This window comes from Podarcis liolepis (assembly GCF_965112155.1).
Source record: "Podarcis liolepis genome assembly, chromosome: 7".
Classification (NCBI taxonomy): Eukaryota; Metazoa; Chordata; class Lepidosauria; order Squamata; family Lacertidae; genus Podarcis; species Podarcis liolepis.
In genome coordinates this window covers 30908058-30925740 of record NC_139561.1, presented here as the reverse complement: position 1 = coordinate 30925740, position 17683 = coordinate 30908058, and the positions used below count along the sequence as shown (strand labels likewise).

At 48.1% G+C, this 17683-nt stretch overlaps 1 protein-coding gene across 1 annotated transcript; it reads right to left on the bottom strand.

The window, feature by feature from the left end:
- Positions 1-10601: 10601 nt before the first annotated feature.
- LRRC47 (leucine rich repeat containing 47) lies at positions 10602-17481 on the bottom strand. Its single transcript, XM_083513039.1, has 7 exons — positions 16728-17481; positions 15662-16117; positions 14939-15055; positions 14251-14366; positions 13185-13287; positions 12283-12372; positions 10602-11789 (listed from the first exon to the last, which is right to left on the bottom strand). The coding sequence occupies exons 1-7, from the start codon at positions 17427-17429 to the stop codon at positions 11553-11555; spliced, it is 1821 nt and encodes a 606-aa protein (XP_083369165.1). The 5' UTR covers positions 17430-17481; the 3' UTR covers positions 10602-11552.
- Between the last annotated feature and the right edge of the window lie 202 nt (positions 17482-17683).

The following is a 17683-nucleotide window of genomic DNA, read 5'->3' as shown; positions in this document are numbered from 1 at the left end:
AGTCCCTACTCAGCAATGAAGTTCACCAGGTGACCCTGGAACAATCACTGCCTGTCAGCCTAACCTACTGCACAGGGTTGTTAAGTTCCTTGAGCTCCTTACAGGAAAGACAGGACATAAGCAAGCAAGCAAATAATAAGAGAGCTCAATGAATGCCACCACCTTGAGCTGGCACCCAATTCATGCTCTATGTTCTCAACAACCCTGCAAGGTAGGCCAGCATTATCATCCCCATGTAGTTGACGAGAGATCAATGTCTTGCACAGGAGTGCCTTGCAGATGTCATTGGGCTCCAGCTCTCATCAGCCCCAGAGTTGACTAACCCTGGTTCTTACCTCAAGGCTTCCCTAATCAGTTTGGAGCTGGGCCGAGTTTTGAACCCAGGACTTAAGCTCTTAGCTGCTGCTGCTACCTCACCAAGGAAGACTGCTGCTTCATTTGCCCCACACGCAGATGTGGAAGACAGCACATCCCAGAAGCCTCTCTGGGGCAAACAGCCTTTTTGCCCTCCCGGTTGAGACAGAGACACTCAGCACGTGCTTCTGCTCTGCCAGATGTGCTGCCCGTAATTACGCATCAGCGCACTCTATTTGTGCTGATAAATTGCCATATGACTACAGTAATGCACCATAAATTAATCCCAGGACAGGGAGTGAGAGAGAGTGACCAGACAAGCTGTACAAGCTCATCCCAGAGACCTCTGCCAAAAGAACAAGAAGGGACCAGGCTGGGAATGGGTGGTATCTCTCCGCCCGTCTCTCACCTAGGCTCAGAGTCAGACCAGTTGCAGGCGACAGCAGCCTCGCTGGATAGATCATTGGCTTCGTACCAATCAGCTCATTCTCCATAATGGAGAAACCCATGTTCAGGTTTGAAAACAATGTCTATCTCACTGTAGTCTCCATCTTCTTACAGCTTCAGCTCACTCTAGCAGCAACCTCAGGTGATAAAGCAACAATAGGGCTGCTGCTAAAATGGACCCCCATAAGAAACAAGAGGGAACGATCCACACACACAAACAGCCCAATGAGCACTGGGCGTTCTCAGTACCCAGAGAGTGCTAGCTGTCAGCTGGAACAGGAAAACAATCGGAAGGCAGGATAGAACGGTATCCGGGAAATGGGCATGGCCAGCCGGCCGGCTGGCTCTCTGGAGTATTATTGTCAGGAGGTGAAAATATACTGCAGCAATTCATCATGCCTTGGGGCACATCCACATCACATATTTATAGCAGCACCATGGCATTTTAACCAGTCGTGGCTTTCCCCAAAGAATTCTAGGAGCTGTAGTTTTGTTAAGGGTGCTGAGAGTTGCTGGGAGAAATCTCATTTCCCTCCGAGAGCTACAATTCTCAGAGAGGTTTGACTAGGGTTGCTATATTTCAATAAGTAAGAACCAGGACACCCCAAAAATTGTGTCCGGGTGGGATTTCTAGCTCTGTGAGATGAATAAGGGTTTCCCCACAACTCTCAGTAAATACCCTTGACTGTTGAAGTAGTATAGGAGTGTGGCCAGTTTTCTCTTCCCTTTGTCCTTCCTTTGGTTTTGGAAAAGCTTTGTCCCAACATTTTGCTGAAAGCTTTTTCCTACTTAGCTGGGTGCTTTGTTCCTCATTCCCCCTCTGCAATAGTCTGGCTTGTGCCAAGCCAAAAGTCAGGAGGATAGCTGTTATTTGGATTTTGGATTGACACTCTCTGTATGTGATCGTCCCATAACCCGGTAGCGGCCGTTCAAAAGCAGCTGGGCAAGCATTGGAAAAGAGCTACTAATTTAATAATGGATGCTTGGTTGGACTGAGTCCTCATGGAAAACCGTCAAAGCAATTTGAAGTTTTCTTTTCATTTTTTTTAACCCACAAAGGTCAAGGATGTCTTTGAGAAAACATGGCCTGTGTTTATTCAATACGCTAGAATGCAACCATGAAACCACCAGCAGCTCATGGTAGCCTCTCAAACCATCTATTCAGATGAGAAAAACAATCTTCTGCAACCATTTAACACCCCAACATGTAAACTATATTACTACTGACTCTATATGCATCTAATCTGAACGCATGGAGGGGGGCGGGCCTTAGGGAAGCAATCTTACATGCATTTGTTCACTTGTACCTTTGCAACGATTATGAAAAACACAAAAACAAAAACTATTTTAGTATTTATAAAAAAGAAAGACACCTCGGCAATCTGTGTTGTACAAAGCAGCGGACAGTACATTGCAAGGGGATTTCTCATTTCTGCACATGAAAATAGGCACCTGCGCACGAGAGGGTGAACATAAGACCACCAGAAGAGCCTGCTGGATCAGGCCAGGGGCCCATCTAGTCCAGCCTCCTGTTCTCACAGTGGCTGACCGGATGCGTCCTGTGGGTGTGATTTCCATAGTTTAACAACGTACCCTCTTTAGAGATGTAAATGTTTAGGGAGGCAGCTGAACCTTGACGTATGGGGCCAGCTTTCACGGAGAGCATTCTAACAAGGGATGGACAAAAGGCCCAAACGAGGACCATGATCTACCAGGGACAAGGGCCCCCAGAATAGGGACAGCGTGTAGGGTTATGAAAGGTGTGGAATAAAAATAGGCAAACAGTCAGCTGTATTCTGCACACACATGCAGCGTATCTTAAAACCACAAGAGGGAGCCAAAGCATAAGAAAATAAATCTGTGGGAATATTAGTCTGTAAGGAGATTTGTAAGATCACATCTTTGTTTTGTGTGGGTTGGTGTGCCTCTCTCTGTGTGTGTTCCCTACGTGCACATCTTTCAGAAGGTTTGGGAGGAAAATTCAGCTGGTTTGAAGCCCCTCCCAACGTTGCAAGGGTGGCAGTGACGATCTGCATTTCCCCTTGCCTAAAGGAACACCACAGAGGAGCTTGGCTGATGTCACTAGGAAGGGAATTCCAAAGTGTAACACAGGCTTCCTCAAACTCGGCCCTCCAGATGTTTTTTTGGCCTACAACTCCCATGATCCCTAGCTAGCAGGACCAGTGGTCAGGGATGATGGGAATTGTAGTCTCAAAACATCTGGAGGGCCGAGTTTGAGGAAGCCTGGTGTAATGCCTGAGTCCTGAGGGCCAGCTAGAGAAGTCTGGAGGGCCACATTCAGCCTGTGTGCCCAAGTTTCTCCACGTCTGTCCAAGAGGGTGTTACCCTCCTCCAACTTTGGTTTCAAGAGAGACTCGACAAACAACAATTGTCCCGCCATCTCATCAAAATACAACCCAGCAGCAGGGCAAATTTATTTATTTGGAGAGGGGGTTTTGTGTGGTAAATCTGCTCTTTAGCCCCACCCCCAAAAGTTCCCATACAATAAATTAGAAACAAGATGGTCCCTGCCCACAGGCTCACAGTCTAAAGAACACAACAGAAAATGAAAGAAGGAAGGAGGAGAGCATAAGAAAAGCGAAGCAAACGTGGGCACCAATTCTTAAAGTTGGTTTCTTAGAATGGCCAGCTGTTATGGAAAGAGTTTGAGGACAACAGGAGCCCAGTGGAGATGATTTTAGTGGCTTTCTATGAGGTACTGTGGCCCTGCATCTAAAAAGTGATCTCTGTTACTAGAGAAAAAGCTGCTTCTATTCCTATCACTGAAATGTACCTGCTTGGAAAGCTGCAGTCTCCAGGATCTCTGCAGAACACAAGAAGAGTCTGCTGAATTGGACCAATGGCCCAACAGATCCAGCAGCCTGCTCTCACAGCGGCACCCAGGTACCCCAATGGGAAGCCCGGAAGCAGGACCCAAATACAAGAGCCCTCTCCCCTCCTGTGGTTTGCAGAAACTAGTATTCAGAGGCATGGCTGCTTCTGACTGTAGAGGCAGAGCAGAGCCATCATGGCTAGTAGCCATCGACAGCCTTTTCCTCCACCAGGAATTTGTCCAATCCTCTTTTAAAGCCATCCAAGGAGGTGGCCATCCTTGCCTCTTGTGGGAGGGAGTTCCACGGTTTAACTGCACACTGTGTGGAAAATTACTTTCTTTTCTCTGCCCTGAATCATCTGCCATCATTCAGTTTATAAGAACGTAAGACTGTGGATCAGACTGATGGCCCATTTACCTCAGCCTCCTCTTCTCACAATGGCAGACTAAATACCTTCCCCAAGCAGAACTGTTAGAACCCAATACTAAGAACTCGTCAAGAATGTATAACTTGCTGTTGAAATGGAATACACAAGATGAAACAGTGAAATCAGCTATGATAAAGTGGGCACAAGATATTGGTCATAATATCATGTTTGCTGACTGGGAACAGTTGTGGACCACCGGTATGAAATTTACGGCATGTAATGCCTTAAAGGAAAATATTATGAAAATGATTTATAGGTGGTATATGACCCCAGTCAAGCTTGCAAAAATTTACCACTTGCCTGATAATAAATGTTGGAAATGTAAGGAAACTGAAGGTACTTTTTCACCTTTGGTGGACGTGCCCAAAGATTAAGGCTTTCTGGGAAATGATATATAACGAAATGAAAAAGGTATTTAAATATACCTTCCTGAAGAAACCAGAGGCCTTTCTCCTGGGCATTGTCGGCCAATTGGTGCCAAAGAAAGACAGAACATTCTTTATGTATGCTACAACAGCAGTAAGAATACTCATCGCAAAGTATTGGAAGACACAAGATCTACCCACCTTGGAAGAATGGCAGATGAAGGTGATAGACTACATGGGACTGGCAGAAATGACTGGCAGAATCCGAGACCAGGGAAAAGAGATGGCGGAAGAAGATTGGAAGAAATTTAAGAACTATCTTAAGAAACATTGCAAAATAAATGAGTGCTAGAATGATGTGGCTTTAGAAATCAAATGGAGTACAGCTGTAAAGATTAAGTTAAAGAAAAGAAAGGTTGACAATTAGATAAAATTAAGGGTGAGGATTTGCTGAACTAAATATTTGAAATGGGAATGCAGAAAGGGGAGGTATGAGGAGGTCGGTGAAGTAAGTTTTAAGAAAATAAGGTTCTGAAATTATACTTGTTCTTTTTGTGTGTGTGTGTTTGTGTGTATTGTTTTGTTGATATAATTTGTAAAACTTCAATAAATATCTTTTAAAAAAACAACAACAAATACCTCCCCCAAGCAGGACTAAGCGCAAGAGCAACTCTCCCCTCCACGACAGTATTAACAGACCCTCCAAGTGTCCCTGTTTTTCCCTGGATTTACAGAAGTCACCCTGGTTTCTAATTTGATCCCAGAATGTCCTCCTTTTCCGTTGGACGTCTCTATTTTCAACAGAGAAATGCTGGAGAGTATGGAGTCGAGGCAAGGAGATAAGTAACTATACAACCTTTAGTAGACATCCAAAGGTAGCCCTGTAGAGGGAGGTTTTTTTTTTAATGTTTAATGTTTTTATGTATGTTGGAAGCCGCTCAGAGTGGCTGGGGCAACCCAGTCCAGTAGGCGGGGTACAAATAATAAAATTAGTATTAGTATGGAATAGGGTGTTCCCGTTTTCATTGCAGAAATGTAGGAGGGTATGTACTAATAGCTGCTGCTCCCCAGAAAAAGGTAAAAACTGGGGCACATTAACCAGGATCTGCTAAAGCATTGCTTCTGCCTCCTTCCCTGACTGCTTCCTCCAGAGGTGCAGTTGAAGAGATTGGGAATGGAAAAGAGGCGGTGTGTGTGTGTGTGTGTGTGTGTGTGTGTGTGTGTGTCTGTGTCTGTGTGTGTGTGTAAATGTTCCTGCCTTTAACCAGCTTCCAAAGAGGAGCGAATTCTGTGTGTTTCTGATAGGAGGGCCCCAGCCCTGCCAAAATAAACAGGAGGGGAGAGCTTGGCCGCCGTCCAAGAGTAGCAAGGGGCCCTCCGAGCTGCCGAGCCTCGGATGTCGTGCGGGCAGAGCGCGAGAGGAGTCCTCTGGGCAAAGCTTTGAAAACCGGCCCAGGAATGCGCCTGCCACAGGGCTCCCACAGCACAGCTGCACGGCGTGTTTAGATAGCATCCTTCGCGCCACTGGAATGTCGGGGCAGGGAGCTAGCGGGGTGGGTCGCTGCCCTCTGCGAGGGGAGCACAGATCTGCCCCCACCAAAAGCACAGAAAGTGAGAGGTGGCCTTCTTTCGAAAGCTGGATGCAAACTTTTGAGTTACACTGGATTCTGCAGGCAGAGGTGTACAACATAGGGAGTTGCCTTATCCTGATCTGGAGTGTTCAACCAACCTGACAGATTTAGGCTAGAAAGCTTTTCTGGTCTCTGATACTATTTTAACTGGAGCTGCCATAAATTCCACCTAGGTCCTGCTGCACTTGAGTTTCCTGTTTTTTTTGAATCACCTCTTTAGAGACATAGGTTCCCAGGTTCACCTTGGTGCAGCAGATCCTGACTTTTAAACGCGAGTTGCTGTCTGTATCACCTTTGGTCACAGAATGTTAGCTGGAAGGGGTTCCCAAGGGTCATCCAGTCCAACCCCCTGCAATGCAAAAATCACAGCTAAAGAATAGCCACCCAAACTTTAGAAACCTCAAACAGAGGAGAGTCCACCACCTTCTCAAGCAGTCCATTCCGCTGTCAAACTGCTCTTACTGTCAGGCAGTTCTTCCTAATGTTTTGGGGTTATTTTATAATATTGTTTTATAAAATCTTTAAATATTTTAAAAGCCAGTCCCACCCATACAGGGCAAAGAGCTCTCTCTTTCTCTCCCTCCCCCCCTCTCCCTGAGATATTGTTTCCAAGAGAAATCCCTCTGTTCGTTCTACAAATTGATGTCAACAATCAAATTGATAATCGATCACTGTTCAGCTGAGCATGATTAGCAGGCGCAAAGAGTTGTTTGGAAAAAAAGTTACAGCCAGTCAATGGAAGGAGGAGACTTACAGTATGTTACAGTGTAAATTCTGTCATTCAGGGCTTTCAAACATTTCACATACACCATAACTTCCTGCAATCCTTACAATGACCCTGAAAGGTAGGTCACTATTATTCCCATACTGTACATGTAGCGTGGGGGAACTGAAGCTGAGAGGAAGTGACATGTGTTGCCAGCAGAGGCAAATTTCAAACAAGGGGGTTATCCATACACATCTCAGCCTAGACAATGCTAAAATAAAGAGAAACCTAACCAAACAACAACAACAACCCCAAAACTCGTCCAGCTGCATTTGAAGCAGTGAGGGTGTGAGGCGACGGAACAGGACTTCTGGAGCAAACTGAGTGAGAGAAAAAGTTTAAGCATGCCTCCAAAGTCAGTTTGCTGCTTGGAGGCCAAGTCTGGCCCCGGGGGATCAAGGTGGAGAACAGTGCCTCTCCCCAGCTTCAGTCCCCCTGGTAGATGATTTTGATGGAGGTGTCTGCCTCTGCTTCCTGCTTGACGCCGCAGCTCAGCGTTGAGAAGAGACAGTGGTTCACTTCTTCCAGCCAGTCCAAGATGCGCTGCTCGGTCTCAGGGTCAAGCTGAGGAGGCCTATCCCGAGAAGAGAGACAGTCCGGCTCTTCTTCTGCCTCCGACGCCCGGTCTCTCCGAGGCTCTTGTGGGCCGTGTGCCGTGTGGGGCGGCCCGGTTCCTCTGCGCCCGAGGCCTTCCCCAAGCAGGAGCAGCTGCCCTCCCCACACATAGGGTGCAGAGTGCCGCCCACTGGGCAGCGGAGGCAAGAGGAGGCTCTGAGAGAGAGCACCATGTCCGGGGACTCTTCTCACGTGATGGGAAGGAGCAGAAGAACCATTCCGTGCTCCTGGACTCAGCCTGGCAGGCCTGCTGCTGTGGCTTTTCCTTTGCTCTGCCCAGGCCTGGAAGGGCAGCGGTGGCTGTCGAGAAGGCCCTGGTGCCAGCAGCCCGCGGGCAAGGGGGGCACGCAGGCCCCGCCGCGACCCAGAGGCCAAAGACCTCCCTGCGATGGAGGCCGAGAGGCGATGGTCTCCTCCTCCTCGTGGCTTTGCCATCCACCTCCTGGCGCCTCTTCTCTCACCTTCTCTTTCGTTACAGAGCCTTGGAAAGGGAGAGAACGAACTCCACAAAAAGGCTCGCCTTGTCGTTCAGCTAAGGCTTCTCTTTTTTTCTCCGGATCACCCCAAGTGGGAAGATGTATCCCCTGGAAATCCCAAGCTCCAATAAACCGAGGTGGGGGACTTTCCCCGGCAATGCAGACACTCCACAGGACCTTGTCGAGTTACAGGACTCTTGTGTGGTCTACGGCTGAAAAACGACACTGGCAACTGACAAGGCTGAGTCTTTCATTATGCAGAGATCGGCTGCATGGTTTTCTCGGTAACAAAAGTCCCCGTTCGCTCCAGGGAGGAGGAGGAAAATGCCTCGTTGCCAGCAGATCACACTTGAGTATTCCAGCAACGAGGACGGCAACGTGTACAGGACGGTCACCCTCCAAATTTGGCTGCCTAATTTGCAGCCGTACATCAAGTAGAAAAAACAAACAACAAACCAAGCTAGCGCAAGGGAAATTGCTGGATTAGGTGGGGCAATCAGATTCTTATTTTAATGATGTGGAAGTCTGCCCTGGTCAGACCCCACCTGGAGTCCTGTGTCCAGTTCTGGGCACCACAGTTTAAGGATACTGACAAGCTAAATGTGTGCAGATGTGGGTTGACCAAGGTCATAAAGGTGTCTAGAAACCAAGCCTTATGAGGAATGCTTGAGGGAATTGGGTATGTTTAGCCCGGAAAAGAAAATACTGAGAGGTGATGTGAAAACCATCTTCAAATATCTGAAGGGCTGCCCCATGGTAGCTTGTTCCCTGCTGCTTCAGAGGGGATGGCCCAAACCAATGGGTTCTAATGACAAGAGATTCCCACGAAACCTTAGGGAGAACTTTCTGCCAGTAAAAAGTGCTCTACGGTGGAACGGATGACTTTGGCAGGTGGTGGACTCTTCTACACTGGAGGTTCCTTAACTGAGGCTGGATGGCCATTTGTCAGGGATTCTTTAGCTGTGATTTCCACATGGGAGGGAGCAGGACTTGATGCTCATTGGGCTCCCTTGCATCCTTAGTCGTTGATTCAGGGATCTCTAGTATTCTTAAGCAAAAACTTCAAAACAATCCTATTAAGCCTGCCCTTATTTAGAGATCCTGAACCTTTGACTCTTGAATGTTATTGACCATAGGCTTTCAGGAGGCAGGGGGCGTTGGTGGAGAGAAGAAAGACCACACAAGATCCCGTATATACATGCACCAGGGTGGGCCGGCTTCAGGAGAGGCTGGAAACTGCTCTCTGTTAATATTAGGCTAATTTCTTTCCTCTCCCCCCTGACCCTCAAGGGGCCCGTGAAAAATCTTTTGAAGGTCCTCTGGAAATCTCACTTACATAAACATTCGCTGGGAACGCGTCAAATGCTCTAGTTTAATGGACCTCTCATTCTCCCACCCACCCAAACACAAATCCTGGTTTTATTTTTAAATGGATCAAATTGCCATTCTGATGCCCTCCCTCCAACTACCAGCTATGCAGAAATCACGACCTTTAGAATAGCCAAATGCCTTAAGAGAGTGATGGGGAGCCTGTGCCCATGCACAAAACTTTGTTGAACTTCACTGAACCCCGCTGGGGTTGATGGTAGTTAAGGGTTTCCCATCATTCTTGAAAATATGGGAGCACCCTCCATTGCTAAACCAAATTCTGATTACAGCAGTCCTTCAGCTTAATTTGGAGCCGAGTTCATCTCAACCCAGTGTAAGAAAGCTTGACACAGGGTCCAATGTGGAACGCCACACTTTTTTCTCTGGCTCTTGGGTCTTTCCCTAGAGACGCACCTATACAGGCTCTGCTTTGCACCCTCTGTGAGCGTTTTTGCCTTGCTGAAATGCCCTTAAATTCTGGGGATGATGATTAATTACATTTGCACCTCACCTTTTTCTCCAAGGAGCTCAAGGCGGCTTACATAGTTCTCCCCATACTGTTCTCACAACCACCCTGTGAAGTAGTTAGGGCTGAGTGCCAATGGCTGGCCCAAGATCACCCAGCAAGCTTCATGTCTGAGTGGGGATTTTAACCCCCGTCTTCCAGGCCCTTGTCTGATATTCTAACCACCATGCCGCACTGGCTCAAAGCTTCTTACTTGCCTGGAGGATAGAGGGGCATAGAAACAAGCTTACTGTGCAAAGTCATGCCTGTTGCTCCACCCACTTTTGACCGTGGCCCCCAGAAGGCTGCTTGAATAAGAATGTGGCCCTCAAGAGTGAGAAAGATTCATGGCCCCAAAGTAGCATGGACAGGCACTTCTTCTGGCAGGGCTCAGGTTACTCTCCTGAGGTTGTGGACTCTCCTTCCTTGGAGGTTTTTAAGCAGAGGTTGGATAGCTACCTGACATGCATTCTTTAGCCGAGATGCCTGCATTGCAGGGGGTTGGATTAGATGGCCCTTGGGGTCCCTTCCAACTCTACAATTCTAAGATTCTACAAAGACAGCCAGCCCAGAAGGAAAGTTTATGAATCTGAATAAGATGATGGCATCCCCCGCCCCCAATGAAAAGGAGCACAACTCAGCTTGATTACAGATCCATGATAAACACGCTGGGAAGGGACTAGCGCCACAGAGTGGGTATGCGATATTACTGTGAAAACTGTTATGGTGTGTGTGACATGAAAAAAAATCTGATCAGGTCCTTTGGAGGAAAAGTTCAGCATAAACTGAAATAATGAATGGAAGTTCGCACACTTGTCATTTTCTCCTTTATTTGTACTCTTCCCCCCCGCATCACTGGCTGTTACATTTCCCAGTTCGTCCATGCAATCAATGAAGGCTAGAAACTTGGACCACGATACAGGCCTTTTAGGCACAACCAGAGGGGTGGTGTACATGGTCCTGCGTTATTACCGACTTTTTGTTGCCCCTGTGGAGAGCAGCTCATGGCTCTTCCCAATGGCAAACCATTGATTTTGAAAGAAGCGTCAGTTTCAAAAACCGAGTTTTCTACGTGGCACGAGGGAGGAAGGGTGGGGTAGATGCTCCCCAAGACACACAAGTCTGCAGGCCTGTTTGTATGGCTTCATGCTACTCTGCTGGCAAGATGTGAAGAAAAGCCAGCGTGGCATAAACTGAGAAAAACAGTTTGGGTGTCAGTGCAACCTCTCACATACTCTGCAAGACACCTGAGTGTCATGGGGAGAAGAGGACTTCAGAGAGCAGCACCAGCAGCAGCAGCACCACCCAGGTCAAGGTTACAAAGCAGGCTTCAGAGTCTGAAGCAATAGTAGGCCACATCTGTATTGCTAGAAAGCACAACACCTGATTAACAGTGGTGGTGGCAGGTGAGGGTGGGTGTGTTTCTCACACCCACAAAGCTTCCTACCTGGCCCCGATGCCCAATTATGCAGAGATTATAGAGTACCATTATGCCACGTGGATATTAGTGTGTCTCATTAAAATAAATATGATCCTGCACCTTTATTCAAGAGATCCGTGTGGATCCCTGGCTTGGGTAGAAGGTCTTTGAGTCTCTCTCGAGATCACAAAAACCCTGCTTTTAGCTGTCAACCAAGCCCTCTCCAAAGCACAGCATTGGATTTCTGGCTGACGAGTTAAAGAAACGATAAAATCCTGCAAGGGGAGGTTGCTCACAAATGCTGTCTAGCGTGCCCCACAACAGGGAAAGGAAACCAAAGGCGCTTAATGAATCACCGTCATGAGGGACGAGACCATACTGAAATCAGTTTTTGATGGATAAAGGACTTTTAAGTTCCCGTCCTTGTCCACGACCCGAACCTGTTCCAAAACGAGAGGGAGGGTCTTGGAAATGCCTTCAAGCCTTGAATTCTCATGCCCGGCAGTGTCGTTTGATTCGTGATCTGAATCCAGGTCTTCGCCTGTATTCTCTGAAGTGGATCTGTTCAGCTCCGCCATTTTCTGTGGTGAAGGAATGAAGATTGCAACATATAAGAGAGAGTTACTCAAGAGATATGGCAATGTTTTCCCCAGCTCAGAACCTGAGGTTTCCCTTCAGTTATTATGGGACTGGAGGCCCAGGAGACAACATGACGCTGCTATGAATCCAGAATGTAGCATTTTAGGGTAAAGGCGGGCAGAAGATGCTAAAATGGAAAGTGGAGGGATATGAGAAGGCAGACTTCAAAACACAAGGAGGGGTGTGTGTGTGTGTGTCCCCTGCATGGACAACTAGGTATAGGTCCTGGGTGCAAGAGCTGCATATGTAAAGGCCACAGACCTGATGGACAGTGGCTGAAGAGAACCACAAAGAGGTGATTTGATTTTGCACATTGGGCTTTGCTTTTAAACCGTGAATCCCGTAACTGCCTCCAATAGATAAATCAGGACCCTGCAAGTGTGAAGTGTGGGTGCAAAATGAGGAGGAGAGGGCAGAAGCAGAGGGACTCCTTACTAAAATGAGGGTGTCCATCACATCCTTGCACGTCTGCAGGCTTGTGGCACTTGTCACTTCCAGAAGCACATCAGAGGTGGTTTTCCCAAGCTTAAAAAGAAGAAAGGGAAATGCCAGATGGAACTGAGCTATGAAGGACAGCATCATGGAGTATCATTTTAGGTCAGTAACATTCACAGACACACAGTCAAAATAATTACAGGTGCCAGTTCTCTCTCTTTTGGTGGTTACTAACCCCCCTCCCGGGCAAATGTAGGTAAAAGTGATTTTTTGAAAGGCATGCTGTAGATTGAGAACCTTCTTGAAATTCAGCTGGGGGGGGGGATACTTTGTGAGAAAACAACTTTTGCAGAGTTAAGCCTGTGTTAATCCCCAAATTACAGAATATGCCATTTTATGGAGGATGAGGTTGTGTCAAGAGGCAGGATGCCTCTGAATACCAGGTGCTGGGAATTGCAGCACTTAAGTCCTGCTTGTGGGCTTCCCAGAGGCATCCGGCTGGCCAATGTGAGAAAAGGATGCTGCTGGACTAGATAAACCACTGGCCTGATTCTGTAGGCATCTTCTTAGGTTCAGAAAAGCATACACCACTGTAACATGGGCACCTAATTCTTTTTAGGGTGGAACAGTGTCTGGAAGCAGATCTGCATTTGAAATTCCAGGGATGCGACAGGCAGTGGAGAAGCAGTAGGTGGGAGCGCCTGACCACCACTTTTCCTCTTGCAACAGCCCCTGCTCCTTCCCTCCGGGGCACAACAAGCACTTCACCCAAAACCTCAACTGGGAAGTATGAAGAGGGGGGAAGCAAACCCATCGCACCTCCCCAATTTATGTAGATCACAGAACAGACTTTTCCTAGAATATGTACAGCCTGGCCCGCAATCAAGTCACAGCATCTGTACCTTTGTCTTCTCGCTGTTTGTGATTGGCGGGAAAGAAATCACAGCACCTTCGTTGTCAATCAGGCAGGGGTAATTCTCTTTCCCATCCAGTAAGTGGAGGTACCTGATCAAGGGTAGAATAAGAAAATGGAAGCTACTTAGGGGATGGGGAGAGGAAGTGCAAATACACATGTGAGGTTTAAAAAAATAAGAATTGCTTCTGACTCAATGTATTCTAATTTTTTTAAAAAAACACAGCTCTGTGAAGACACAGACAAGAAACCTCTGAAGATCAGTTGCTGGGAATCGCAAGTGGGGAGAGTGTCATGGAATTCTACTCAATATTGATCCATAGCAGAACTCTGACGTAGAGTTAGCAAAGAAAAAAACTTAAACACATTGCAGGATTAAAAAATAGACCAGAGGCAATTAATATTTCATCCAGCAGAGCTTTACTGCTACTGAAGGCAAATGAGCATAATGGTCACAAATCCAAAACATTCAGGACTGGCACTGTCCAGTTGCAGCCTAGTAACACTATAGCATGCAATGTACAGAACACCACATCAGAAGGAAAAGAAAGAAAAAACAGAACCAATTTAAGCCAGCTGTACTCAGCTTCTCTGACGGTATAAGCCAAATATCATGAACCTTCTGCTTGTTTCTTTCACACAGAGAAGCTTCCAGAACACTCTTGAATTAATAGGAAAGATCTCTACACATCAGATCAATACTTTCTGTAGTAAGAAATGCAAAATGAGAGTGCCGCTTACTGGCTTCTCAAAGGAATTTGGCTGGATGCTGTGAGAACAGGACGCTGGACCAGATGAGATTTTGGGAGCCCTTTCAGCTATAGCATAGGACGTTAGTGATTTAAATAAAATAAAGAATGAAAAGAAAGGACTTTTCGGGGAGCCTTCTTGGGGGAGGGAGTTCCAAAGACACAGACCTCCTGCTCCCGCTCCAAACCATCCTGATTGTTCTGAGGACGCTTCCTGCTTCCCTTCCCCATGGACCCCTCCTGGCTCTTGCCTGCCCTCTGCGCAAGATTTCAAGGTCTGTGCTCTGCTTTAAGGTGCAGACTTACTTGTGCAGTCCGGATATATTCTGCCTCCTCTTCTGCTTCCGCTGCTCCTCGGCCTCCGACTGCAGCTGACGGAGGAGGTCCTTGGCCTTGATTTCCTTCCGGCCCAAGGGGATGATCTGCAACATGAATGCAAGGCCAGAAGTGTCTTGGAGTCAGTTTCTGTTGTTATTATTAATGATATATATCCCACCTTTTTCCCAGACTGGGACTCAATGCACCTTACAGGTAATAATTCAAAAACACAGATTAAAAACATAGTCATTAAATGCTAAAAGAATTACAACAGTATAAAAGCAGATCTATTAAAATACAGATAGTAAAAAGAGCACAGCACTATTGAAAAGTTATTTCGTTAAAAAATACACTCAGTTCCCAAACGGTTGGAATAAGAAAGTCTTCAATAGCTGGTGGGAGGATGCCAAGGAGGGAGCCAGTTTAGCTACCCTTGGATGAGAGTTCCAAACCCTGGGAGCAGCCACTAAGAAGGCACTCTCCCGTGCCCCAATAAGCCTGATTGTAAGGGTGGCAGGACTGAGAGAACATCTCCCCTGAAGATCTCAGAGGCTGGGCAGGTTTGTCTTTCAGATAACCATCATGCACAACAGCACCAGAGCACCAGCTGCCTGCTGCTGTCCCTTTGTGGGGTATCATTCTGAAAGGCTTTCTAATCTTGGTGTTGTCAGCCTACCTTCAATTCATCTGGTGGCCGAACGTCGTAGAGAAGAGGACCTTTCACAAGCTGCAGGTCATGTGTGGCGATGGTGGCTGCTGTTCGCTTCTCACAGATGTCCTCGTGGAGTTTGGTCTGAAGTGTAAGATGTGTCATTAAAACACGGCTGTGCTGAAGAGTCACAACAACAGGCTTAACTTTAAGGAGTGTGCTAACAACAACAATTTTATCATCAGTACTCTGCCAATCTGACTGGGTTGCCCCAGCCACTCTAGACCGCTTCCAACATATAAAAGCAAATAGAACATTACACATTAAAAAGCTTCCCTAGACAGGGCTGCCTTCAGGTGTCTTCTAAAGGTTATATAGTTACTCAAATCCTTGACATCTGATGGAAAGGCATTCCACAGAGTGTAACAATCTGGCCCTTTCTCCTCTACCACACTGAGGGCAGACAAGGACCCCCAGGATCTACTTCTTTCTGATCAGGGGAGCCATACATCCTTAACTGCCCTGTGCTAGTGGGAGGCAAAGTTACCACCCGCATGCCTGGGCTTGGAGATGCCCCTTTTGCTTTCCCTTCCACCGTGCTCAAAGTAGGGCTACCCCCCATTTCAGTTCTGAGAGGGAGGTTTATCTTTACTTGGGGAAACCTAATCTACAACTAACTGAATCAAAGGACATCCCCCTCTGAAGCTGGTCCATGCCCAGAAGCAAGTGGTATCGTCTTTCGAACCTTACCTGAACTGAAAGAAACCTCTTCAAAGCATTGCCGGGCTTGAAGTTCATGCCTTTCACTACACAGCACACAATATAGGGGCGGACGTCTTTGACACCAGGGCTGGCTTTCACAACCAATGGAGCTGGATTTTCAGAGATATGGAGAACTTTCACTAGCAGCTTCTGGGTTTCTTCCACCTCATCCTCTGCATCACTGCCTTTTTTCTTGTTTTTATCTCTCTTTTTCTTCCTCATCTCCTCCTTCTCAGCACCATCCTGCTTGCCTTTTCCTTTGCCGCCCCCTCGACCCCCGACACGCAAATATTCCAGGATAGATTTTGTTTGGCAACCATTTACCATCTTCTCAAGCCGTTTGTCTTTGAGGGCATTTCCTTTTAAATTGACTTCCTTCAGCTTAGGGCAGTCAGCCAACTCCACAGGGATTTCCGATAATTTGTTGTTGGAAACATCCAAAGTCTAGGGGGGGGAAGTATATTAAGTGGTTGTCTTCTAATTCAGACACTAGAAGAGTTATCTTAAGTTCTGTCTACTGACGGACAACAATGAAAAACATTTTGTGTATCAATAAAAACTCCCAAGCCAATGTGAGTACAGAAGCTGCCATACCAAATCAGACCACTGGTCCATCAAGCTCAGCACTGTCTACACTGGCTGGCAGCAGCTCTCTGGTTTCAGACCTGAGACCTTTCGCGTGCAAAGTAGATCTGCCAATGAGCCCATTCCCTGCTCTGATCATTTGCTTTTCCGTATATTGCAGAAACCTCAGCGCTATTCATGCATTCATAAGAGGGCTCCACACCCATTCCTGACAACCTCTAGATTTTTATGTGTGAATGGCAGCAGCAAAACAAGCAGTGCTCTGGGATGGACAATTTTCATCATCAACATCTCAAGAAACATTGATGTCTTGAACAGTCATCATTTTTCATGCATGCTGAATTATGTCTTGCATTGTTACTGTATATTAAGAGTTGCTTTTATTTGTAAACCTTTTTTTTTGCTTTCCATCATTATTCCTAGCGTTTAATTACAAAAGCAGAAACTGGGAAGCACCGAGGGCTTTTACCTTGAGGCAGGCCAGGCGGGAGATGTTGGGGCTCAGCTCCTCCAGCTCGTTGCCCGCCGCCTCCAGGGTGCCCAGCAGTGCTAAAGGGGCGGCGCGGCGGGAGTCACCTCCGTCGTCCGTGGGAAGCAGCCCCCCGGGTAGGGAGCGCAGGCGGTTCCCGCCTAGGAGCAGCTCCTGGAGGGCCGGAGCGGAGCGAGCCAGGCCGGGCCCCATTTCGCGAAGGCGGTTGCGGCGGAGGTTGAGGAGGCGTAGCTCAGGCAGGGCGGCAGGGGAGCCCTTCTTGGCCGCCGCCGCCACCACCACCTGGGGCTCCCCGGTCCCGCCGAGCTCCGCCGGCAGCTCCTCCAGGCCGTTGCCGGAGAGGTCGAGGGTGCGCAGCGTGGCCGGCAAGAGGCGCCCGGCCTGGGTCAGCCCCGACGGGCCCAGCGCGCAGCCGGGAAGCGCCAGCGTCTGCAGCCCCGTCAGGAGCCCCAGGACCGGTCCCGGCTCACGCAGCGCGGCGCAGCCGCTCCCGCGCACCTCTAGCGACCGCAGCGCCGCCCCCAGGGAGCCCAGAGCCCGCGGGAAGCGGCCCCCGGCGGCCTGCACACGCCGCTCCAGAGCGGCGCCCGACTCCAGGCTCAGCTCCCGCCGGCCGGACTCTGTCACCTCCGGCCAGTCCTCGTCTTCCCCTCCCGCCACTGCTACCGCCGCCGCCGCCATCTTTCTCTCGGCTGGGTACAGCCGCTTCCGGCGTCAGCCGCGCTTCCGGTCCAAGACGCGCTTCCGCTTCCTGTGCCATCAATAGTTGAAAAAATGGAAAATGGCGCGATGTCCTATATAGTCTTATAAAGTGGGCGCAGAAAAGCGGGCGGACGCGTGTGTGGCGAATATGGGTGATATCCTTAAAAAAGATTTGATGGTAATTTTAAATTTATTTCCTGCCCTTCAGCAGGCCCCAGCGCGTTACGTTTTCA

Coding starts and splice junctions, on each gene's coding strand:
- LRRC47 (XM_083513039.1), bottom strand. CDS start 17,429: ATGGCGGCGGCGGCGGTAGCAGTGGCGGGAGGGGAAGACGAGGACTGG. Junction 14,367..14,938: donor GGCCACCAGATGAATTGAAG/GTAGGCTGACAA, acceptor TTCATGTTGCAG/ATCATCCCCTTGGGCCGGAA. Junction 13,288..14,250: donor AATATATCCGGACTGCACAA/GTAAGTCTGCAC, acceptor ACCCTTGATCAG/GTACCTCCACTTACTGGATG.